Source organism: Micropterus salmoides, unplaced genomic scaffold, assembly GCF_014851395.1.
Source record: "Micropterus salmoides isolate LMB-PRFRI ecotype aquatic unplaced genomic scaffold, ASM1485139v1 Ms_hic_scaffold_15, whole genome shotgun sequence".
Lineage (NCBI taxonomy): Eukaryota > Metazoa > Chordata > Actinopteri > Centrarchiformes > Centrarchidae > Micropterus > Micropterus salmoides.
Window position 1 is genome coordinate 8,150,675 of NW_024040596.1, and position 25,465 is coordinate 8,176,139.

Genomic DNA, 25,465 nt, shown 5'->3' on the forward strand with positions numbered 1-25,465 from the left:
ATAGAAGCATCTGCTGAAGCAGCACAGCAATGTGAAACTTAGCCTGTAGAAAGAAACTGCTACTGCCAGTGAAGCATCCACTAGGCAGGAGAGAGTGGCGTTAATCAACGTTTTGTGTTTTGTAAAAGCACTGAACACTTCTCTTATAAATGCATGTGCAAAACAGTAACGTTAGTTCTGAAGTGGAGACACCTGCTTGACTTTTTTTTATCTCAGACAGTGGCGTTAAAAAATGTAATGCTTCATAAAAATCATGCTCATTGATGCTGTTATGAATACGTGATTAGCTAAAATGTCAGGAGGGACCTGCTTTGTCTTTAATTATTTTTAAATAGCCTTTATCCATAGCCTATATGATACAGCATCCCCTGGTCTGATAGGCTGCAGTGTTTTCAGTTCGGCTGGTTGTTGACTTCTCAGGTTAATTATTGTTCCAGTAAAGGAGATTCATATCTAAAATGCGCTCTGAACGCTGATGGGGTGCGATGGTTGAAAGTAACTTTTAATACCCAGTAATAAGTAAAGTAATACTGTTCATTTTAAAATGAGTAATAAGTAACTCATTACAATTTCTGAGTAATTTTGCCCAATACTGCAGCTAGATATGCCATTTAACTGATATGCCACAAAGACAGAGTGTTGCTTTCTGCCCACTGGTTGCGCACACATCTCGGTGATGACGTTGCACAGAAACCCGTCTATAAAACAGGTGGAAACATGTTCAACGTTTTGTGAACCAACCAATCACAGCCTGGATAAGGAGGGACATTAAAAAAAGGTTGACTTGCTAACAGTATCAACATGTAAAACTCATTGTTATGCATGAATGGTTATGATTATTGCTAAGTTAGTACCTAGCATTAACAAATTAGAGACTAACCAAAATGTAGACCATTTACTTGCACAAGAATTTAATTAAGAAAAACAGACCACAAAAATGAAACTGCTGTATTGTCCAACTGGAATTAATATGATCTTAGTGGTAGGTTATATGGTATACTATTATATGAAATTATAATGAATATAGTAACATAATATACTTAATAATATACTAACTTTATATACTATTAAATTAACATTATACTTTTTATTTATGTGTTATATTAATTTATCCAGGATGCCATTGTGCCAAAATGATCTCATTCTAGACAGGCTCCTCCTATAAAAAACACATTCCCCTTGTTCTATTTTATTAAAGTTATTGTTCTAAATATTGTTCATTAATCTTGTTTGCATAAAGTGTGGAATGGGTATTGTGTGTATTGCTGGTGTATCGTGTATCCATCCCTTGTTTAAAACTACAAGCCCCACATTACACAAGGAGTGTTTTCGATTGGTGTTTCCATCCATCCATCCATCCATCCATCGTCAACCGCTTATCCTGCGTACAGGGTCACGGGGGGCTGGAGTCAATCCCAGCTTACATTGGGTGAAAGGCGGGGTACACCCTGGACAGGTCGCCAGTCCATCGCAGGGCGTGATTGGTGTTTTAAAAATCTTTTTTAAAAAAAGCTCTGACAATATTTTAGTGTTCGGATACTGGGGTCTTCACTTCCATAGTCCTCCACATCATTACTCTACACACGGAGAAGGAGTGCACACACACGTATGTATGTAATAAAAAAAGTTTTCACTATACTCCTAAATTACTTTGTGGGCTTTCAAGAGGACAAAGAGGAAGGTCAAATTATTATCCGAGTTGTGTGGCAATACACATCTAAGCCCTTAGCAGCAAGGAAAGCTGCATATTATACTGGCAGTGTTTCAAACTGACACTCAAAAACACTTCTCTGACTTTGACTCTGATCAAAAGGGGATTTTTATTAACCAACACAATGCATCAGCAAATGATTCTGACACTACAAAAGGAGTGTCAGTAGAAAAAGTGGGTCGCTCATATACATTTGCCATGTTTCCATCTAATTGTCATGTGCATTTTAAGCGGACTTGTGAAATGACGCAAAAAAGAAAATTTCCATTAGCTGGTTTGGAGCGATTAAACCAGGCTATTGCAAGTGTAGTTACGGCAGTAGTTGCCGTTATAAATGGCTGTAATAAACATGTATGGGTTCCAAACCAGAAACAAAAACAGTCACATGGACCTGAGGGCCACTGATCTGAGAAAATTGGAGAGAAGTCCTCAGGAATGTGTTTCAAGCAGGCAAGTTGCTGCCAGCCATGTCTCCGCACATTATGGGAATATCTGGAAAGACGCCAACAAAATCATCTGATCAGACATGAGTTACAACTTCGCTTCGTCAAAACTTATTCGGCATTCTCCCATTTAACGCATTTACTCAAAGACAAAAACCACCTCAAGCGAGCATAAAAACTTTTGTCTTTTCTTTTTTGTTTAATTTTGTCGTTTCCATCAACCTTATGTAATGCGATACTTCGAAATGCGTATAAAAAACAGAGATGGAAACACGGCTATTTATGCACAAAATCATTCATATGCAATGGCCATGCACACAGTGGAGAAATACATACATATCTAAGGAGGGAAGAACCTGGCCAGACATACAAATTCATCCTCCAGGTCTTGTCACCAGGTCCCTTTAGGTTCTCTAGCCCAACTCTGATGCACTGTTGCTGGGATACAGAAGAGCCCCCCCACACACACACACACACACACAAACATATATATACACACAACAGCCAAGAAGTCAATGAGAAATACATTTAGTCTGTGTAATCTCAGAGAAGCCTCTTTTTTTTTTTAAGGCATTTTTCTCCCTCTTTCCAGTGATGTGTGTTTGTTGCCTATGTGTGTGTGTGTGTGATATATTATTTATCTATCTACAGTAATACAACTACATTACATTGTAGCTAAAAAAGACTGTTTTATTCTTGATTGATTAGGTAGCTGTTTGAAAACAACACAGCTTAGATGTACGTTTAGAAATGCAGTCAGACATGAAGTAACTATTGACCTGCTGCAAAGGACCTGCGTTATGGCTGCATTCTACATCAACTCTCTATCCACATCCTCCCCTTTTCTCTTCCTCTGTTGCACTGTTTTCTCCCCTCCACACATACACAACCATTATGCACACAAGCCTAATGTTCAATCAGATAGCCCCACACAGACATCCCCACTCCACCCCCCAAAGACTAATACCACCTCCTGCCACCCACCATCCTCTCTCTCCACATAGCGTTCAGCTGCAGAGCTGGTCTAGACCCCTGGTTCTATAAATAGCAACAGCACCCACTGCCAGCAAACTGTGCATTGAGCAGCTCGATCTCCAAACACGTATCGACACTGTGAAATATGACATTAAACTCTAAAATATATTTTTATGTGATTACAGTAATTGTCTGTAATGGTTACATTAGTATAAAAAGGTAGGAACGCTGATTCTAATTACAAATTTAACATTAGTGTGGTGCAGCTTATTCAGGAGCATGGAACATTTCACTTACCATATGGTACTGCACAGTGCTCTACAAACGTTACATTTGTCTTGTAAAGTGTGCCTGAGAATGCACAAATGTGAAAAATGACTTTCAAGCTCTACCAAAAACACAACTTTGCTAAGCTCTGAGGCTAACAAATCTGTTTTTTAAATATTCTCTCTCTCCTCGTGACTCTTGCTTTCTCATTAGCAAAGACTAATGTGCAAAATGTTAATGTAGCAGGCTTCACGTCTTCAGCCACCTCCCAGTAGTAATTATTTACGCTTATCAACCTAATGGTCAATAAACACAGTATGCAGTCTTCCAGGAGAAAACAACAGCGTTTTCTAAACAAAGCCATCGTTACTGAACAGAGATTGGGTACATAAATTCAGATTTCACAGCAGAATGTACGACTGAAACGATTTCATCATCGCATTCACACGCTGACTGACTGACCAAATGATCGCTGGGAAATGTAGTGTAAAGGCATAACAATGCACGCAATTAGTACCAAATGCATGGAGGGAGCGTTTCAGATTGCTGATTTAAAGTTCCTGCTGTTGATGTCACAGTCTCTAACAACCAGCACAACACAGAAAATATAACATAGTCCAGTACAACACCATCTCAAACTACAGCCTCTCTATACAACCCTCCGTAGCCCCTTGTTATATTTATGGCAGTGAAGGATGATTGCACACCAGGTAGCTAAATCCAGATGTTACTTAGGTTGAGCTTAAGTAGGATGCAGATACCTACTACTTTTTTTTTTTTAGACATGTCAACAACCCAGAAGGGGCAGTACAGGATTTACAATCGCCTATCTTACCATCGTATCTCTGTCAATCTTCAGAGCCACACTGAGACAGGCGGTCAGCGTGTTGAAACTGCCCCAACCACAATGACTGATTCACTGCTTCTGCCCTTCAATATGGCACGTGGTACTACATGGCGACATCACTGTAGGACCCTCAGGAGCTGGGATTTATGAGTAATACTCTGATAAGACTCAACGGACTGACCTTGATGGTCCTCGGATACATTCATCTACACAACAACAAACAAAATCACAAGGAAAGAGTTGTGCACAAAGAGCACACATAATTGAAGGAATGAATAAAGAGGGCACTTGCGATGTGCAGTTTGAAGCAAGAGCACTGGCAAGTGGTGAATAATGCATAATCAGAGTAGTATGTGTATGGAGAGCAGAAAAAAGCTAAACGAAATGGAAATGATGGAGAGAAATGTACTGTGTGGGAGACCACAGGAATATCTGTATATTTTTCATATAAAAACAGATAACTAACATTTTGTCATTGGTAGGGCTGGGGCGACCAATCGACGTAATCGATTACGTAAATACATCGACTTGCATTTACGTGCGTCGAAGCGTCACTGCATCCGGTGTTAGCAGGGATTGCCCTGGGCAAGCCCCAGCTACAAGACCGCGCCTTCGACTGTGTAACGTTTGGGAACATTTTAGACAGACACTCAATAACGTGCTGCTCTGTGAGCTCTGTGAATTGGAAATAGCTTCCCTGCAGCACAACTGCTGTCCAAGAATATGTGAAGCAGCATGAACACTTGTCCTCCTGTTTACTTTCAGGAGTAAGCACACAAGCACGGCACACTATCAGCACAAGGACACGTTTTCTAAGTATTTCTTCATCACCTTCATTTTAAAAGTAATTTCTGCCCCGCTGCTGTCATGGTAACTTAACGTTACACCATAGCTGTGTCTGAAATCTCCCACTATAGACTATATAGTGAGCTCGCCATTTTTTTTTGTGCTGTCCGAATGTATAGTGAGAATTATTATACCCTATATAGTCCACAGTATCCAAGAATGCATTTTGAAAAGTAGTGTACAACTGATATTCACTACCCAAGCCCTACATACCATCATGCATTGCACTGATAGAAAAAACACTGATTGTCCGACGGCAAAATAATGATCGGAGTAGTGTCCAAAAGTGTTGTTTTAATTATGCGGGTAGTCCTCTACATACAACTCCCTACATAGGAGGTGGGGAGTGTGTGAACGAGTGGGGATTTCTGACACAGCCCACGTGTCATCTAACGTTCGCCACTTTCATGTTTTCAGTTTATTTAACGGCCACGTATGAGCGAGAATACAGCTGAAAGTAAAATTACAATCTGTGACTGTCTGCACAGTCTATGAATCGTTTCAGTTGTTTTCTTTGCCCCACACTGATGCACAAATACATTTGAATATCCAGGAATATCATACTGTATTACTCAATATTGAAATAAATCCACGTCAGAAACATTTAAAGTTTTAAGAACAGTAGCCTAATTAATGTCTGTTATTGTTATTATCACAGCACATCAGTAAAGTGCAAATTTGATTCATTTTAAGATATGCTACTATTGTCATTATTCTAATGTGCTTCATCAGGATGATTGAATAAACTATTGATTTATTGATTAGACATGTTTTTGATATTTATTTTTGGATAAACTGGTATGTTAGTCGATTAATAGGCAACATTGAGAATACACAAAATTATTATACCATTTCCGTTCCCTGGGTGACACCAAACATACAAACTACCATAGATATCCATAATAAAGGCCTTTATTTTGGATATTTATGCAAACAACTGCCAGTAACGTCAAACAACTTGCGTCATGCGCGCGCGAGTTCGCGTATCCCGAACTACACGTGATCCCGGTGCGAGAACCGTGCAGCCAGATGAAGTTCAATCAGTTGATCGGCTTGACTAAGAGAGCAAGACAATATGTGGCTTCAATAGTGCAAAATGTTTGTATAATAACAGCACTAAAAATAGACTAAACTAACTGTTGACAACCACATCACTCTATCCCTTCCTTCAGTAATATTTTGGGATGTTCATTTCAAGCTGTAGTAGGCTACAGTAACTAGCCTAATGGCTTTACCTGTTGCTATATTGCTTACAATATTACTGATGCAATATCAGAACTGTGGATGGTGAGGTAGTCAAAACCAAAGAAGGCAGGCAGGTGTGTATTTGGGCGTGGCAGTCAGGTGATGGGAAAAGGAGGGAAAGTCCAAGGGCATCTGGTGAATTAGTGGAGAATGGCGATGAAAGGGCCGTGGGAACCAGAAAAGTGGCTGGAGTGGAAGGACATACTGACAATCTGACTGTACACCCCAGTCAGTGCTAAAAATATATATATATAGCCTAAGAGTACAGAGAAATAACCGAGATTTCAACACAGAAAAAATACAGTTTATAAATAAAGTTATTAAAATCCAGAGGGTTGCAGGGTGCAGAGTGAAAATATGAATAGTGTTAACTTGTAAAATAAGTATACACAGTAAAAAGCACCAAAGCAAATACTGATCTTTTGTTTTGCTCACTGAAAGTGTGTTTCAGCAGTCTTGTCTGTCAGTTGTAAATGACAAAACTGTCAGACAGTGTTTGAACTGCAATAGAAATGAGAAACATATGGCCATATACCCAGAAAAGAGAACAGACCTATGGTGTGTTTATGGTTTATCACTGTTTACAGTTGGCTTGCAAACAATTTAAACAATGTGTTGTCAAATTGTATATCTGCATTATCCAGGTGTTTTAGCACCTGTACCCTCAGGCTAAATGTCAGGATGAAAGGCAGTAGTGCAGAGAAAAGTAGAGTATTCCCATCACATACGCTACACTCCTGTTTAGAGATTTTATAAAGTCACAGCGCCCATCAACAAAGGCAAACAAAGATACACGAGGCTTCCCCCTCCAGTGTTTGAAGGGAGATATTTTGAGGGTGCTCAATAATTCCTTTGATCTAGTCGGGAGCAGATAAAAAAAAAAGAGGCAAATCTGAATGTGGGTAGGAGAGGACGTTTGGGGGAAGAGTGGAAATGGGGATCAGAGTTTTTGAATGTGTGAAAACAAGAGCTGAAACACACAGCGGTTCCACAACACAGCACAAGCCTATTCATTTGTTATCAGACTCACTCAAGTTTAACATACAACTAATATGAGTACTATATCCAAACCTGCAAGGGAAACTCATCTTCTACGCAACCTAGATGTCAGTTTTTAACCAGATTTTAAAGTTTTATTAACATTTTTAATGTGGACGGTAAATTAGTTTGTCACAAAAACACCAAAACAACTGTTTACTGGGAGATTTTTCAAAGGAGATGTGGGCTAAATGGTAGATTCATATTTATTTAAGCCTGCATTAACCATTTTTTAAAATGTTTGAATGACATATTATTATTATCACCTCATTAAGTTAATATGGCTAACACGTTAGGGAATAACTGTCTGTTTACACATCCAACAGAAAACTGAGCAACATTAGCAATTCACTTGGAGTAGCGTTTCCGACCACTTGATGGATGAAGGCTCAATATTCTCTCTCCTTTTAGCTCTGTTTTGGTTCCCACCATCTCCTGGGAGAAATAATTGGCTCTTTAGCTGCTACATGCTCCACTATTCACCAGCTGCTCACTAATTTTTCCTGCCTGCTGTTTGATGGTGAGCAGGTAATGTGGTTTTTCCTGCAAATTTGCTGCTGCCCAAAACAACGCTGATGAGAGCTGTAAAACCAAAGCATTGAGCAGAAAAACGCTCCGCAGAGCTGAACCACCACAGGAATGACTGTGTGTGCACCAAAAATTGAGAAAGAAAACTAAAACATTTAAGATAACTAATGGAGGATATGCTGTAGTAGCCACGTATAAGTATGATCTTTTGATATTAAAAAAACTATCCTTTCCCCCCCCAGTGTCTTTTGCTCCAAATACACTGATTCAAGGTTTCCAGGGGGCAATTCTTCATCATGCTGAAAGCCAAAGGATGAAGAGACTTTCATTCATCATTGAGGCTGAGGATGATCTAATAAGCGTTTGCTCAATGCACTCGCTGCACGGAACATAAATGCACACAGACACACACACAGAACAGCATGCGAATGTGAGTAGGGTGAGAATGCAGTGTGAGATCTCGGAAGTATGAAAACGAATGAATGGGTTAGCCTGGATAAGCTTCCCTCCCTGTTGACTGTAGTGGGCTCATTTGTATGAGAGCTGCAGACTACACAGTGTTATGTGTGTGGCCAGAGGGAGAGGGGGAGAGACACTTGTATGTATATATATATGTATGTTTGCTGTGTCTGTGAGCATTTATGCATTTATATTGCATCAACATACTGTATGATTGTTTTGTTTTTTTTAGGGTTAAATTGCGTAGGTAGGAGCAGCATAAGTTGTTTTTTTTATCTGGCAGCATTTAACACAAACCCCTTAAGGGTCAAATGTGATGAATGTTAAGGATGTATCTCTTCATCTGAGAGTGTGGGTTTAACAGCCACATTTCTACATATAAGTAGAAAGCCAATCATCTCAACTTGTGTGTGTGTGGAGGAGGTGATTGTTGTGATTGTATACGCCAGGGCTTCATGTGGTGCTTTCATGCCGCTGTTAGGGTCACAAACCAGCCATATGTGTGTTCACTGTATCTGTGGTTTAACCTTTTAACCACAGCAGCAGGCATATCAGTGAATCAGTCACGGCATCAGCATCATGAAGTCATCATGAAGGTAAGTCATGAAGGCATGTCATGACTCTGCCCCCTCATGCTCACCGAGAACAACCTACATTCACACATGGTTGGTTTTCAAAACAAAAGCTTGTTGGTTATAGGTGTGTTTCCTAAGTCTTGTATGGTTTGAATAGCTGCCTGATTTTCTTATGACAGTAAATTTTAAACTGATTTAGATGTAAGCTGTAATGTGGTTGGCTTAAACATCATGGCACTGGGGACAGATGTATACTGCATGTTAAAACTGAATCCACTAATAAGTTAAATGCATTTTATTTGTAAGTTAAACAAAAAAAATGTTACAGGTGACAATGAGCTCAATACAGGAAGCATATATTTCACGAGTCATAATGTGTTTATGCAAAATGAATGACAGATGAATCACATTTACTGGCTGTACATTATAGCAGCTATTTACTGCCAATCATCAGCACTAACTCCGTCTATGAAGACAACATTTTTAATCACTGCAGTATACTGAAATGTACTAATAATCACTGAAGAAGAACAAATTTTATGCTGAAACATTAGAAAAATATTCCTTCCTGAATAAAATGCCTCTTACTTATTGAATACACATTTGCATATCACCTCATAGACAATTTTTTTTTAAATGCCATAAAGAAAACTAAAACTCTAGCCTCTGCATACACCTTTTAGATACTTATAAAGAGACATCAGGTAGATGAAGTTTGTCAAGTGCTTCAGAGTAGCACTTAACCACTCAGAGAGGCTGGGAAGAAACTATATTTTTAAAGCTTTGCAGCACTGCAATTCCAAGTGGATTGTTTTCCATAATAAGGTTTCAACTCAGCAGTCTTAGTCATGCATGAAAACATTGTGTTTGACTTGTTTTTACTCATACCTAGCCCACCCCCGAGTACAGTGCACAGAAAGGGCAATAATAAATGTGAAAATGTTTCTCTGCAAGGAGCCACGATTGATAAAAGTTAAAGGATTGAGGAACAGCTGTGCGTTTTCCTCATGAAGACAATTTGCAGGACATGTCTGTCATTTTTAAGCATTTATTGCCTTTTATGAGTAGTACAAAATTTATGTTGTGGGTAAACAGTAGATTTAAGATGATTGACTTCCACAATCTCCTTTCTCCCCAGGCTTTAACATTGATGTAACCACGGAAACACATGAAATTATGATATGGGAGGGGATTGCATCGTGGATGTGGCCTTTCAGAAAAGGGTGGGGCCCCGACAGTCGCCTGGAGCGGTCTTCCTTCCAAACATCCATGGTTACAAATGGTGAATGGTAAAAAAAAAAAAAAAAAAGAACAGTTTGTCAGTTTTCTGACACAAAAGAAGACTACTGTGAATGATCAAGCGCTGCAAAATGTAAACAGACTTCATGAGACTGACGTGATGGAAAATTGAGTGAGATGAAGGGCTGAAGCTTACTCCATTATATTTGCACAGCGTGAGGTGAGGCGTGCAGTCTGCCATCACCTACAGACAGAATGGACAAAGCATTTTGAAAGCCCACTCAAAACCAAGAGGCACACATTGTACAGCATCTTCATATCAGACAGATTCTGTCTCAGTGAGCTCTACTGCTGCTGAACACTTTAATGATGCTTTACTTTTAATCTCATGCCACAGATCCACAGTATTTGGTCACATATTATGTTGGTGTCTCACATTAGTGTAAAGTGTTAATTTAATTTCTGTCATATACTGTAATTCACATAAGGGAATAGTGAATAAGGCAGATGACTCCTCAAACTGAAAAAAAGCAAGCGTAAGTAAGTGATTTGTTGGGATGGATACAGCATACTGAACACACACACTGTCTTCCTCTGTCTCACTTGTATACAGTTTACTGAACATCATATTGCTTTTTCCCCATCTTCTCTTGTCAGCCTGACATCAACTCCTCCTTAATTGATCCTACACTGTGGCTTCTGACAGGCGGTTGACACATGGTAATGTGAGACTAGCTGGAAGTTAACCCACTGAGTCATCACACCCATGGAGAGCTTGTGGGGTCGCTGCTGAGGGAGTGAGGTGGTGTCATCTTTACCAGCCTGTGAGTTTAAGAAAAAATGTTTTCTTTGGCAAAATATCTGCACTTGACCAACTAAATAATTTCACTTAAACCATTTTGCTAATGGTTTATATACCTACCATTGTCCTAAACTGAGGAGCAAATATTAACAGCAAAATATATCATCATAACATTAACAAGTCTACAGGAATCAATGAACTGTATACAGAATAAAGGGTGTGCTGAGACGTACAGGCAGGTGTTGGTTAAAATACGTATGTAGATAACTAATTAGTGCCAACTTCCACCAGATATAATCACTTATGTACAAAAAAAGATGTGTTTCTAATGAGACAAACTATCAAGCAAGCTAACAAAAAATGGAGATTCCACTGAAAAAGTCTGATCGGATTTGTCATTGGTCAAATAAATCATTTCCCAGTCAAAAACTTGTAGGTTATTTGGAACTATCTCATTAACAATTATAACAAGAATAAGAGTCTACAGCCATGCTAGCTGCTCTGTGAAGCAGTACATAGGCACAGCAGTGCTTTAAGTTAAATACTGATATAGCATGCCACATGATGCTGAGGTAGCAGTTAGAAGTTTTACCATGTTTACCATCTCAGTTTAGCGTGTTGGCATGCTGACATTTGCAAATTAGTGCTAAACACAAAGTACATCTGATGTTCAAGGGGTAGGTCATTTTGCAACAGATTTGAAATTTTGACCTGATGATGGCGCTAGAGAACAACTCAGGGGATCATGGAAGTAATTAATGCCAATCTATCAAGTAGATGTTGAGATATTTCACAGGATATTTCTTCTGTTAAAACTTCACTACAAGAAATGTCAGAGGATAACCAAAGTCAGAGGGCTTCATCCTCTGGGGAACGTGAGTGTCTAAATTTCATAACAATCCATTTAAAAAAAAGGAGTTATATTTTAGTCTGGACCAAACTCACTAATAAGCCTACATTTGATTGTTGTACACAAAAGGACAGACATTAACTGTATAGAATCAAACTGGCGAATCATACAGGGCATTAGTCCTGTTTAAATGTCCATTTGTGTTCCTGAAGGCCGGCTGCAAAATGTGGCACAAAGCAACTTATTCATATCTGATTATCCTAATGGACATAGACAGGATGTTTTAACAATGGAATCTAATTTGAAATGGCATTGTGCTGGTGTTATGGGTAATCATTCATCCACTTTTGAGATTAATCTTTTATTAAAGGAGATCAGAAATGCAAATGGGGTCAAGATGTCCCAGTAGTGCACTTTTTAACAAGCTCCAGATCCAAAAATATTAAAAACACTTAAAAGCTAATTAAGTTACAGGCATGGATTTTCAACCTCAGAGATCTGAGACCACCAGTAAAACAACATCTTTCATTTCTCCAAACACTTAAAAAGACTTATGTTTATTTTTTCCTGACTAGTGACTTCTTGTGGTCATGCGGATAGTGACCGTTCTCCCTAAGAGGCAAAGGTGAAAATAGTGTGATGTTGTTATAGTACCGCAGAACCTCTCAGGTCAGAGTTCTCTGTGGATATTTGGGTGTACAAAGTGCCTGACTTTCACACTGAACAACATCTTATCCTAAAACGTTGTGCATAAGCATGCATTACTTTCAGTTGCCTTTGACTTTGTGTTTGCCTATGCAGAAACAAATGTGACTACATAACTTTTGTAGCTTTAGCACTTTTGCAAGGTTTTGAGTAGTTACATGGCCTTGCTGATGTAACACCTGATAGTCTTATCACTATGTAGACCAGGCTACACCCGATTGTTGACGGATTCAGTCCAGTACTACTTCTGCATCAATTTAAGTCACAAAGCAGAGATGAATTCAAGTATGTGCTTATCTGTCAGACAAAGAAAACATTTGCAAATGATGTCTTTCAGATTTTATTCATGTGTAACTAAAAGTGTATTAAAAATTCAAATGAATGGGGTTGAAACCATGTTTTTCATAGTGACAACTAGGACTTAATGAGTATGGAAACCTCACTTTTCATTGATTAATATTCTATATCGGGATTGCACCTTAGAGAGGTGATGGGGTGAAAGAAGGGGCACATGCAATATGAATGAAGTCAGCTGAGGTAAAGACTTCCCAGAATGCAAATGACGTGTCATTACAACAGACGCTGGCAATGATTAGCATTAAACATCTGCCTGGTAGTGGTTTTCCAACTGTGAGGAACTTCTATTTTCAGATATACAGGCTGCATGCAGCTTTCATAATTCAGTGCAACAGCCCTAGTATTAATAAATATATATTTAGTCAACACTGTGCCAGAGAGGTGATTTTTTGATTCTGTTGTAAATTTAAAGATTCCTGCACTGTATAGGGCACTTTTCTTTTTTTAATAAGATTAAATTTTTATTTTTAAACCTGCAAAACCGCATTTTGGCCACTCAGGGACAGCAGAAACAACCTGTGAACAGTGACATGACTGTTATAAGGTGTTAAGCTGATATGGCAAATTTGTAAGCAAACAGTTGCTTACTTACACACCCAGAAGATATATAAAAACATAAGCATTCATTCTGAGTTGTGTTTGCATCCACCTGAAGAATGTAAGTCCAACTATGCACTTTCCTTTTAGCTCTTTTTTGGTCTCCACCTACTCCTACAGGACATAACACAATTCTTTAGCGGCCAAATTCTCCTCTTTGTTCACCAGCTAGTCGATAATGGTCTGTCTGTCTGTTGAAGTTGAGCAGGTAGTGTGCAGGTGTGTGTTATTTAGAGCTTTTTTGGATGAAATCAGCTACTTGCTGTATTGAGAATAAAGATGAATACCAAAACAGTGAGCAGAGAGATAAGAGGAATTGCAGAGTCGGGTAATGAATATCTATGGGTTCATGACTACAAGTGACCCCTTTCACATACTAGTAGTCATCTGGGGTCTCATTTATAAAACTGCGCGTAGAATCCTCACTAAAAGTGTACATACTCCCAAAAGCCAAAAATGGAGTATTCAGACTTATAAAACCGTGCATACGCACATCTGTAAGCAAGTTCCCTTTATAAATCACAATCAACGTGAAATGTGGCGCTTGTGAGGGAGCTCAATATCCGACCCTTCAAAAGCCCATAGTTTCCTATAAATGGTCAGTGAAACGCCCCTCATTAATATTAATACATGCATACCTGCATGAACAAAAGGAGGCAAACTCTGAAAGAAAAGCTACAAAACGAAATTTAACTCAGTGTGAAACCAACTTGTTGTTTGGTGGGTAAAAAAAGCACTTTTACGCAACGCTTGTGCACCGGTGGAAAGGGGGCGCGGCGCTCCACCCCTTTACAACCGATCTGCAGGAAGGGGCATCCCTCTTGAGTAGTGATGTCGCTGACTGGAGGGGGACACACACGCTTAAGACGGGATGACCCAGGTACTAGTTTGGACTCCCCCGTTTGAAAAGAGAGTAAAGCAAATGCATTACGCTTGTGTTTAAACATTTATTTAGGCTACATAAACAGCTCACTCACTTAACGAGGCTGCCGATGAGTTAAAAGAAATATGACTTGTTTTATATGACACACACTGAAAGATTTCTTTAATACAGTAGTGTTATATTTTCCGTAACGCGTTTTTACAAGCAGCGCATCACATCCACATGCGGGCGCACAGCGTTTGGCTCGAAAAGGCAACGAACATCTGATAACAATATATGAAACTATGCACTTGTATTTGTTCAACTGAAGCACTGAAAATGGCACCAATTTAAATGTAATTTTCCCTCCAGTTCACCTTATTTATGAGAATAAATTGCACTGCATGCAAGTATTAATAATATGATTCACGATTCATCTGTACAACATATTTGAAGCGTTCTTTTGTAGAAACAGATATCTCTATTTGTGTTTATTATCCTAAATCTTTTTATCTTCAAGCCTATAATACTCAGAGGTAATATTTCGATTTATTTAACACAATAGTAGGCTTATTCATTTCGAACAGTTTCATCCTTCTGCCATGTGAGTTGCCGTTTCTCTTTTCTCCTCTTTATGTGTATACGCATGGTTCAGTGTTTACTTAAAGACTGCACATTCTCCCATCAACTTTTTTTTTTTTATAGATCACAACCTTTGCTTGGGAAGTGGCGTACGTTTCCAGCCCTGTTTTGTACGCACACACACCATTTATAAATGAGACCCCAGATCTGTTGTTAAAGTGGTTATGGTTTTTGGCTTTTCCCCTGTCCTTTATTGAGTGATATATCTTTTTTGTGCATGTACTAGGCTTGCAAAGTGAAAAAGACCAAAGTCCACCCCAAAGAAAACTGTGCTCCGAACTGCCTGAAAACAGCTTGTTTGTGGTCCAGCCTTTACTTCCGCCTTCTTGTGATGTCACAAGAAAATACGTGTCATAATGCTCACCTAGTGACTAGTCTGACATGCCCTCAAAAACACCGGTGGAAAAACACTGAGCTGCAGCACACACCTCTCCTCTCCCTTCCAAACACTAGCTACCCTCCAGGCAGTCAATGGACATAAAGTTGTTCCTGTGATGTAGAGACAGAGCTCAGTTAAAACTTTATGGATGAAAGATGCATTTGTTACAGATTAATAACTCACCACTCTGAAACTCTTGCTCCAGTCATATTGCCAAGCTGTTCGGCAACATGTAGCCTACAGCTGAATCAAAGCTGTTTACCGTCTTTTCACTGACCCGCCTTTCTCTGTTTCTGATTGGCTAGTAGTCCTTAACTAGGAACTGCGCATGTGCAACTCCCAACAAAGATCATTTAGAGATAAGATGTATCACTCCATAGCTAAAACGAAGCCTTCAACACAGGGTGAAAAGAAATATGCTGTTTTTTGAAAATGAAACCATGTAAACCTGTTCTGGTACAACCTATAAATAGGATTTTGAACCTGAAAATGAGCATAATATCACCTCTTTAAAGTAAAAATCTAAATTACAGCCACTCTGTATTTATTTTGAAATACTCACAGGTGATCATTAGATATTTATAAAAATATATGTATATAAAATACATATGATATGTGTGAAAATGAAATTATGACATTTGCAATGCAAACATTCTGATATTTTACTGTTTTAATTTTGAGGACAGTATAATCAGTGGCTCTTTTGAATATATCCGGCATTTCTCTTTATTATTTATATTGTTACACATTTATTACCCGGGCCCCTGCCAAAGGTGGACATGCTGTGAATAGAAAGAACAGAACAACATGAAAATTATGTTAAACCAAACTCTCAGTTAAATCAAATAAAGAACAATCAGGATCAGCCTTAATTGTATAGTGATATCTTATTTTCTCTCCTCCCTGTAAGACTCAATTAGTACCTTCAGAAAAGCTTAAATTATCTGAGGCATGGATTCATCTAGTTGCTAACTAAGTTCTTTGGTTTCTGGGAGTGTTTAGCAGGGCATTCATGCTTCAAAGTTTGTGTTCCGCCTCTTTTCTACTAGTAGGCCTAAGTCATATGGTGATTGTACAACTAAGAAAAGTTACTATCATGTTCAGGCCTGGAATGGTGAGTGCTGGAAATATCCATTTGAGATGGGGCATGAAGGGATACACCTGGTCAGCAACAATGTTTGCCATAGCAAAAGAGGTTCCTTTGGAATGAAACATGCAGGCACGTCATTACATCACCATCAGCAGCAGCTTGTAACACTCACACAAGACAGAATGGATCCATGACTCGAGCTGTTTACGCCAAATCTCGACCCTGCCATCAGCATGTAGCATCAGAAATCAAGATTTGGTGGATTTTACAATGCTTATGTTCATTCACCCGACCTTGGGCCTCTGCTGAATTAGCCTTGGAGGGGCAGCCTTATTCATGCAACTTTTGTTCTGAGCTGTTATTTGTATATTTGTGTCCTTACTGTCAGCTTGAACAAGTCTGGTCATTCCCTCTAATCTCCCTCACTGTCGAAGTGTTTTCACCTACATACCTGCTTGTTTGTTCATTCTCTGTCATCTCCAAACACCGAATGTGAGCACATGTTGTGCCCTCTTCGGTCTACAAGCTTTATATCGAGAAATTGCAGCCACACACCATCAACAAAGTTCACAAGCTTGTGTCAACTCTGCAGCGTTGCTAAACTAATGGAGAGGACATGTTCCCATTTTTGGTGTACAAGTGTTTGGCTTGCTGTACTGCAGTTTTAGCCAGGGGGAAAGTGCAGTTTCTATTCTGTTTTATACTTTAGATCACCAATTTAGTTGTGTGTAACATGAATGTTTGTTTTGTGTTGTAGCCATGTCTGTTTTTCAGTTTGATGAGACACAGTTTTACCCTTATTTGAAGCTAACTCAACACGCTGTGGCCTGTTATGGTAAAACAAATTTTTTATATATATAGGCTTGGAAGCCATCAGTAAATCAGTAAAGCCTGTAAATACATAAAGCCTGTTTTGCCTCAGCCATCATGTGGCCTGCCTTCCTTCTGTCCTCCTCTTTATTTCCATTACATCATTAACACCATCACAGCAATGACATGGTCAGGGAGACAGGGGAGAGGGTTGGACCAATATACAGTGATTTATTTACTTTGTTTTCATACAAATTAAATACTATAGATGTATGTAAACTCTTATAAATACTTTCTTATGGTATCATTCACTTCAATTAATTTAGTTACCAACCAACACAATGGAATTCACTTCAGTCTCTCTCGATCTCTCTGTTTCTACAACTTTCTCTTTGTAACATAAAATAAACACAATTTGCTGCACACTGAAATGAATCTATAGATTCAAGTAGACTTGTCAGCCATCTGTCACCTCCCGTTTCCCTCCTTAACTCCTTCAGTCTGTGTGAAATTACACCAAAACCATGTTTCAGAACCTCTGCTAATGGGTGCTAAAGCACTTTTCACTATGAACATATAAAAATACTGTGTAACCCAAACAGATCGAGTTGTTGCATCTTCCCACACTGCACGGTGAGGACAGAAGTCATGACTAACTTTCAGAAGTTAGCCAAGATACCAAACCCTCCCACACTTACTGCACCAGCTCACAGATTTATATCCCTGCTAGAAAGTGAAGATCCGAGCTAATAATATTTGGGGCAATGAATGGAAATGGAAAATATGGGTGATTGCAATCTATTTCTGTCTGCTGTATTCATGTGAAGTGAAAAATGCATTTATGTTTAGCAAAGGATGATAGATATGTGAGGGACATGGTGGCTAAAATGTGATAGTAATATGGGCCGATCACACGTGCAACCTCTCCATCTCACCTCGAACCCTGTCTGCGCTAGGAAAATTGACAGGTGCACTGGTGCAACTATACTGCCTCACCCTCCCTCCCCCTCTGTGCCTGTCTCTTTCTCCCTTTCACACACACTCAAACACTGTTATACAATCTGCACCTGTACAGACTCAAATAAAAACACTAAAGAACTGTGATGCTGGTGGGAATTGAGGGAATATTTGCACACACATGGCTTTTTCATGCAACGCTTGGTTTCAGTGTTTTTAATAACAACCATGCACTGAACGAGGAGCAGCTTCCCGCATGGGACCAGGCAATCATGCTGTTCTTTTCCAGCACTTTCTCCTCCCTGTCTGCCTGCCTGCCTGCCAAAGGGTGCTCTGCAGCATCCTTTTCAGCTTGTGAATCAACCTCCCTCCTCCTCCTCTAAACAGAAGAAGAAAAAAAAACTCTCCCACCACCAGTGTCACTCTACCCAATAATAATATAGCGCCACAAACAACCCGGTTACTCTTGGATCTTCAATGAATTATTCACAGTGCATCCAAAAAATTCATCCCGTTTCTTTAAGGGTGAGGAATAATCTCTGCAGTCAGCTCCAAAATGCATCCAGAAAAAGGGCTGCATTGGGCGGCAGAGGCTGCTATAAATACCCCCGACCCCCTCCACCCCCACAACTATCCACATCCCTTCTCTCATTCTCCCTCCTTCTCAGTGAAAAAGCACATCAGCTATAGGACACTTACTGCAGGGTCCCTCCGCTTGGCTTGATGTGCTCTTTTTTTTTATACAAGGGAGGGACACCAGTTATGTCACCGCTCCTACACCATTCGTGCCTGCTTTCTGATGCAACGGGGAGGCTGCTATATCACTGACTTCCTTTGGATTGTTTATATCATGTGTGTAAGCTACTGCAGCCCCGTACAGCATGCTGATGACGGGGCGTATATAATGTACTGTAGCTATACCGCACATACTGGTGGGAGCTGGCGTGTACCTCAAATTACACACACACACACACACACACACACACACACGTGCCAGCTTCACCCGCCATGCACACGTGTTCGCCGGGGGATAGGCTTTATTTATGTTTATGTATGAATAATGGGTGACTAATGGAATAACCACAATGCATTGCCGTTAATGGTCTAAAACAAAAAGCCACTAAGGCTGATAGGAGCTTATTGTCTGTTGAGGCTTTGAATGCTTCTCTCTGTTTTGTCTAATGTGGAAACGAGGAGCTGCCCGTGGTGCTGAACTTTCAACACAAACAGGGAACAGCAGGCCACCAAATCTAGCGCAGCAACTGAACTCACTCCACTTTCAACTTTTACGATCCCGTTGCACTTCATTAATGCCTAACTGCACCAGAGTATGCAGAAGTCATTTTGTCTACATGCATTATTATATGAATAGGCTACGGATGTGGAGGAGCCAGAATCCACGGTGTTACCGACTGTGGACTGTGTACCTCAGTCATTTGTCCTAAAACTGAACAAACCTCTTTATCTACCCACCTTACACAGCTGAAAGTTTTCCGACACTAGCGTCTCCTGGATGTCGATTTCCTTGGGAGTTGGCGCCGCGGTGGGAGTCCCGGCCGCGCTGCCGCACGATGGGGATCCGATTGTCCCTCCAGGTGAGGAGGTGGTCAAGCCGTCCAACACCTTCCGAAACTTCTTCATTTTCTCCCGTGCTTTTGTATTGTTTCGGCTCAGGGGTAGAGAGGCTAGAAGACCACTCTGCTTTCTTTGTTTTCACAGAGTGATCCTCTCAGATGCAACTCGTTCAGGCAGCTGAAGAAAGGAAACGTCGCTTCCTGCAGCAGTAGCAGGATAAAGACCAACTCTCTGGTTCTCTCTCTCTTAGGTGCAATTTAAAAAGTCATGGAGGTACCTCATCTTGTTCTCTGGCTGTCGTCCACAAAAAAACAAAAAACAATGCGTCTAAGCCACTCTGACTACAGCCAGTGTTGCAGATGCAGGTCGCCTGTCTCACATCAGAGCACGCAACGACGGCTACTTGAACTACTCAACTTCATCTTCCTTCCGCGTCCTTTAAAGTAACATCCACTCCTGGGCTTGGAAACAAATCCCACACTTCAACATGATCTGTGATGTTTCAGAGTGGACAGAGCAAAAGAACTTCGAACAAGTCAATCCACGTACCCCCCGCCCCCCACCCAGCACCCCCCAAAAAACACTTTCAAAACACGGTTGTTGCCAGTAACAGGAAGAGAAGGAGGAGGGAAGCGGGCTGGCGACGCAGAGGCAATGCAGTTAAACGCGATTGGACTCCACAGTCAGGCCGGAAAACGAGACAAGTCAACCATGGAGGAGAAGAAAAGGGGGGGAGGGGGAGAAGATGCTGCGCGTTGGCGGCGTGGACCGGAGGTCGGTCTGTGGATGGATGTGGTTTTTGATAAAAATTCATCCAACTGTGTCGCTTCAGCGTCGCTTTCCTGCAGTCCAGAGACAGGAGAGGAGGGCTGTCCGCGGTGCTGAAACCCATATCCAGCCTGCCCCGCCCCCCACCACCCCTCTCTCTCTCTCTCTCTCTCTCTATCTCCTACCCGCCCTCCCTCCCCGGCGATTGGGTGAATGCTCTGAATCAAAGATAGGCCTACACATTGATGAGGGGAAATAAATAAATAAATAACTTCAGCCAAAGTTAAAGAGAGGTCTGAGAGAAGCACGGAAAATATCTAAGATGTTGCATTCTGCTGTGGATTGTTAAATCTCTTTACAAGTACTGTGTTGTGTTTGTTTTTTTTGTTAATTGCCTCCATTTGCAGTTATTAATTTCCTGCTAGTTTGCTCAAACATCTCTTCACATCAACAGGATCTGCAGAGTGAGATGATGCATCCAGATCAATGAAAATCCTGAACTATTCCTTTAAAGAAAAACAAGGCGCATTCTTTGATGCATTTTGAGATTTTATTTTGAACTTAAAAGGTTTTGCATCTCAGACCAAGGTCTTTAACTTTAGAACAGCTGTCCTAAAAGCAATCAGATGCTAAAACACATTTGATCATATCATCGTTTTACTACAAAAACAATTTCATACTTTCACGTCATGCTGTACAGTTTGGTTTTATCCTATATTTTTCTTATTTTTCTTTTTGAAAGAAATCTTGTACTCTTTTCAAAGGAGCAACAATGCAATGCCTCCATGTCAGTTCACCACTGAGATATGTACTGTAGGTTCGTTTGGGGCTAAGATCCCATAGGTGCCCACAAGTTATATGAAAGTCAACTCCAGCTATAACATTTATCTTTGGAAAAATGTGATGGAAATATTTGTTTGGAGGGGTACAATTGACAGCAATTGTACAGTTTAGACTAAATGTACTGACCAACCAGTGTGGGTACTACTGACTGAATTTTCATTTTGGGTGAAATAGTCAGGTGGTGGTTCTGAAGACAGTCCTGATGGACAATCAAGAGACTGAACCTAATGTGTTTCTAAAAATGTCCTCACAATGTTGCTTGTTTCCTACAATTTGAGGAGTTCTTCACACTACATTAATGTAGTATAACATTGTATGTTTTGATCCAATAACCACCAAGAAAATATACTTTACATTACCACTAACCATTTTCCAAAGCCTTCCAAAGTGTTTAGATTGCTTTCCTACCTTCCAGGCATATTGGTTTCTATTAATTTCAGAAAGCATATGAGACTTCAAACTAGCTTGATAAGCGTCCCCAGAATCAATTTTTTACTTTAATTAGTGTCAAGTTATTGTTGACTGACAATAAGGTCTATGTTTTAAAAACAAGTTTTTGGCAGCTGAGACTGTCAACCACGAAAGAGCATTAAAGGTGAAATTCTAATCCACCACACTTTTTAGTCAAATTCAGAGAATATCTCTTTGCTAGCTGAGTGTGCCATGACCATCAAATGTTTGTACAGAGCCCTGGCATCGTCAATGGGAAACAAACAAAGTAGCTCGGACCAAGCCACACAATACTATTCAAGCCAATCAGCAACAGGGGCGTTTGTGCTTGCTCTGTAGGAGTCCAACCAGTTGCACTCCAACCTCTGCTTTTGCAGGCTCCTCTACCTCTTCCACATCCTAGCCTATGAGGTACGGAGCTACACCATAATAGTCATGAAATGTTGATAACATCAGCGACGTAACCTTGTAAAATAAATATAAAATATTTTACTTTTGCGGCATGTATCACTGACGGTATAACTTACTGTTACTGTTGAATCTACTGACCATAATGTTATCAATACATAGCCTGTGCTACTCCTCGGCTTAGACTTTGGGTTAGATAAGTATCTGGCTTCTATTGAATTGCTTATTTTCATGCTTGCTACAAAAAACATATGCCACCTGTTGTTTCATAGCAATAAAAATTGCTTCCTCTTAAACCTCATGCTGCAGACGCTCTGGATTCCGCAATATTGCACGTATGTTAGTGTTGTTGCCTTGGCAATGTGCGTCCATGAATTTGGGGGGTGGAGCTCCTGAAGGAGCACTGAAGGGAGGGGTGTATTTTTTTGGCTGATGAGTTCAAACATCAACAATCTTTCTCCAGAATCGCAGACCCCAACTCTAATGCACATGTTATCAGAAAATCACACCCGGGAAATGGATATTACGAAGGGATAATGTGAATTTCTGACACTTTTGATTTCAACCCACTCAAGTCTCAGGTGTGAGAGCATATTTTCAGGCAACTGCAATACAGATGAAAATGCAATAATTTTCAAATAAATAAAGCCAACTGTGCAGAACTATAGCGTTGATGAGCTCACACTTGTGAGATGCCAGAATCCAAAAAAACAAATAAGAACTGAAGAATTCTGAATAAAAAAGAAACAATAATTAATACATGAATACATGTGAAAACAGACCAAATGAACTGCATGGATATGGGTTTTTAAAAACGCATTAGCGTGAAAATAGGTTTCAACACAAGGTACTTCATGACTGTTCCTTTATTATGCAAGGTCAAGATCTAGGGAAATTACAGAGCTGAGAATGTCTGAAAAAATATTAACCTTTAATTGTGATGTCCAGATATCAAAATCTATGTCTGATATTTTATTTGAAAATATGGTGCAGTTTTATCTGCAGGGTGGCAAGGCAGGAGAATGGCTGAGGAAGTGTGTATAAAGGGGCTCAAACAACTACACAAACACACTAGCTCAATAGATATGCTACTTACTTGTTCCTCGATACACATTTTGATTTGACCTCAGGGCTTTTAAAGTAGGATGTTCAAAGCTGTCCATGTAATGCTTCGCAAAGGTGCCCTTAAAAGCAGCTCCATCATTACCGTTTAATGTTTTGTGAAGAGATACAAAGAGGTAGTGCCTGTGTGTGTGTGTGAGCATGCACCATATCTGTGTACTGTTTACAACACCTCAAGCGATGGGGAATACACACAAAGGCAGAAAGTGGGCTTGATATTGTGCTCAGTTCAAAGACAATGGTGTTCGGCGTAAACATGCACCCACAAAGAGCTTTGTTTTGGATAGTACATGGTAATTAGCAGCTGGCTAATTTATGGCCAGGGAAAATGTGGTTTTCATTGAAGAAAACAAAAAACACAACAGAAATAATAACAAAAAAAGTGTATGTCGTAAAGGATATGATGCGTATTACATAAGGCCACTGATAACAGTCACTGTGCAATTAATTGTCTCTTCTTAGTTATGGAATGTCTCCTGTGCCCTGTTCTTTTCCTTTTCAACAGAATGTGTGGCTGTAATCAAGAACAATCATAGGATATTTTAAAGGCTGTTATGATAATTATAACTCACTACTGATTGAGGAAGAAGGGCAAGTTTGAGCAATGATTCCACATTTGACCTCTGTATCATGGGAATCTGGGCACTGTGTTCAGTCAGCTTCGTCTCAGAGATAATTTGCAGGGGTTGAATGAGTTTTAAGAACAGAAGTAATTAAGAGTGCGTCCAAATGATTTTAGCTCAGACACACACACACACACACACACACACACACACACACACACTAGGCCGTGTCTTTTCAATTAGATGGCAATGTCAATCTGTCTGTGATACACTTTGGCCCAGACTAAAATATTTAAACAACTGTTGGATGGATTGCCTTGACATATTGCAGAGACATTCAAGGTGCCCAGAAGATGAATCCTAATAATTTTGGTGATTTCCTGACTTTTCCGCTAGAACCACCATGAGGTCAAAACTTTGGTTAATGACCAAATACATGCAAATCAAAATACTTTCCAGTCAATCTCAGCTTTACTTTGTGTTTAATTTTGAGAAGGAAATGTTAGCACGCTGACTTGCTAAACTTAGATAGTGAAAATGGTAAACATAATACCCGCTAAGTTTTAGCCATGATTAATGATTAATAGGGGTTTACATCCACCATTTCCACCATTTAAATCATTGATGTCGTAACCTGTATGCAGCATGTTAATGTTGTGTGGGTGGTACTAAAGTCAAACTACATAATATAGTGTTGGCTAGTATTTATTCAAACAATGTGGTTGTCCTCTTCTGGTTAGATTTGAGTGCTGCATTCAATTGAGTAGCAATAAATTAGACTTGAGAAATGGGTCTGCCTCTCTTTTCTCTCAAACCTGTCTGAAAGAAAATATTTTGTTAGCTTAGGTGACTTTGTGTCACAGACATTTGACATTTGAGTTCTTTTTTCTCTATATATGCTCTCTGTGCAGTGTAATTAGTCACCATAATGTCAAATATCACTGTTATGCTGACGATACACAACTTTATATCTCTATTCTGCTAGACCACCCCAATTCTTTACATGCTTTTATAGCTGTCCCACTAATATTAACATAAAAAGTCTACTACTACTACTAGTTGGTCCAAAAGCAGAAAGGCAGTGTGTGCTAGCCTGCAAGCAAATCAAAACAGATGTTACAGATCTGGGAGTTGTTCTGGACTCGCTAAGATTATTGCAACTCAGGTCTCCCAGTCTTTAAGGAAATTATAGATAATCAGAACGCTGCAGCCAGGATTTTAACTAATACTAAAAATTAAGATAAAAAGAAAATAGAGATCACATTACCCATCTGCTTGCATCAATGTACTGGCTACATGTATCTTTAAGAATTGATGTAATTCCCTCTAAGCACAGGAAGACACAAGTGGTTTTCTTGCAACTGGTTAATTTAAGTCCTCGCTCCAAATCCACAGGGAAAACTAATAACACAACATTGATGAGAAAAATATAGAAACGATGGTAGCTTAACATAAACAATAACATGCACAGCAATTGATTTTAAAGTCCTTTTATTTATTTGCAAGGCCGAA

General features: G+C 39.8%; 1 protein-coding gene across 12 annotated transcripts in view; it reads right to left on the minus strand.

Annotated features, from left to right (window-relative positions):
• Window positions 1-20,339, minus strand: part of stxbp5l (syntaxin binding protein 5-like) — a 166,543-nt gene extending 146,204 nt beyond the window's left edge. For all 12 annotated transcript variants that reach the window (XM_038720194.1, XM_038720192.1, XM_038720190.1 and 9 more), the window contains exon 1: window positions 19,698-20,339. In XM_038720194.1, the coding sequence (XP_038576122.1) occupies window positions 19,698-19,865 (168 nt within the window). In that variant the 5' untranslated portion in view covers window positions 19,866-20,339. The remainder of the gene's footprint in view (window positions 1-19,697) is intronic.
• Between the last annotated feature and the right edge of the window lie 5,126 nt (window positions 20,340-25,465).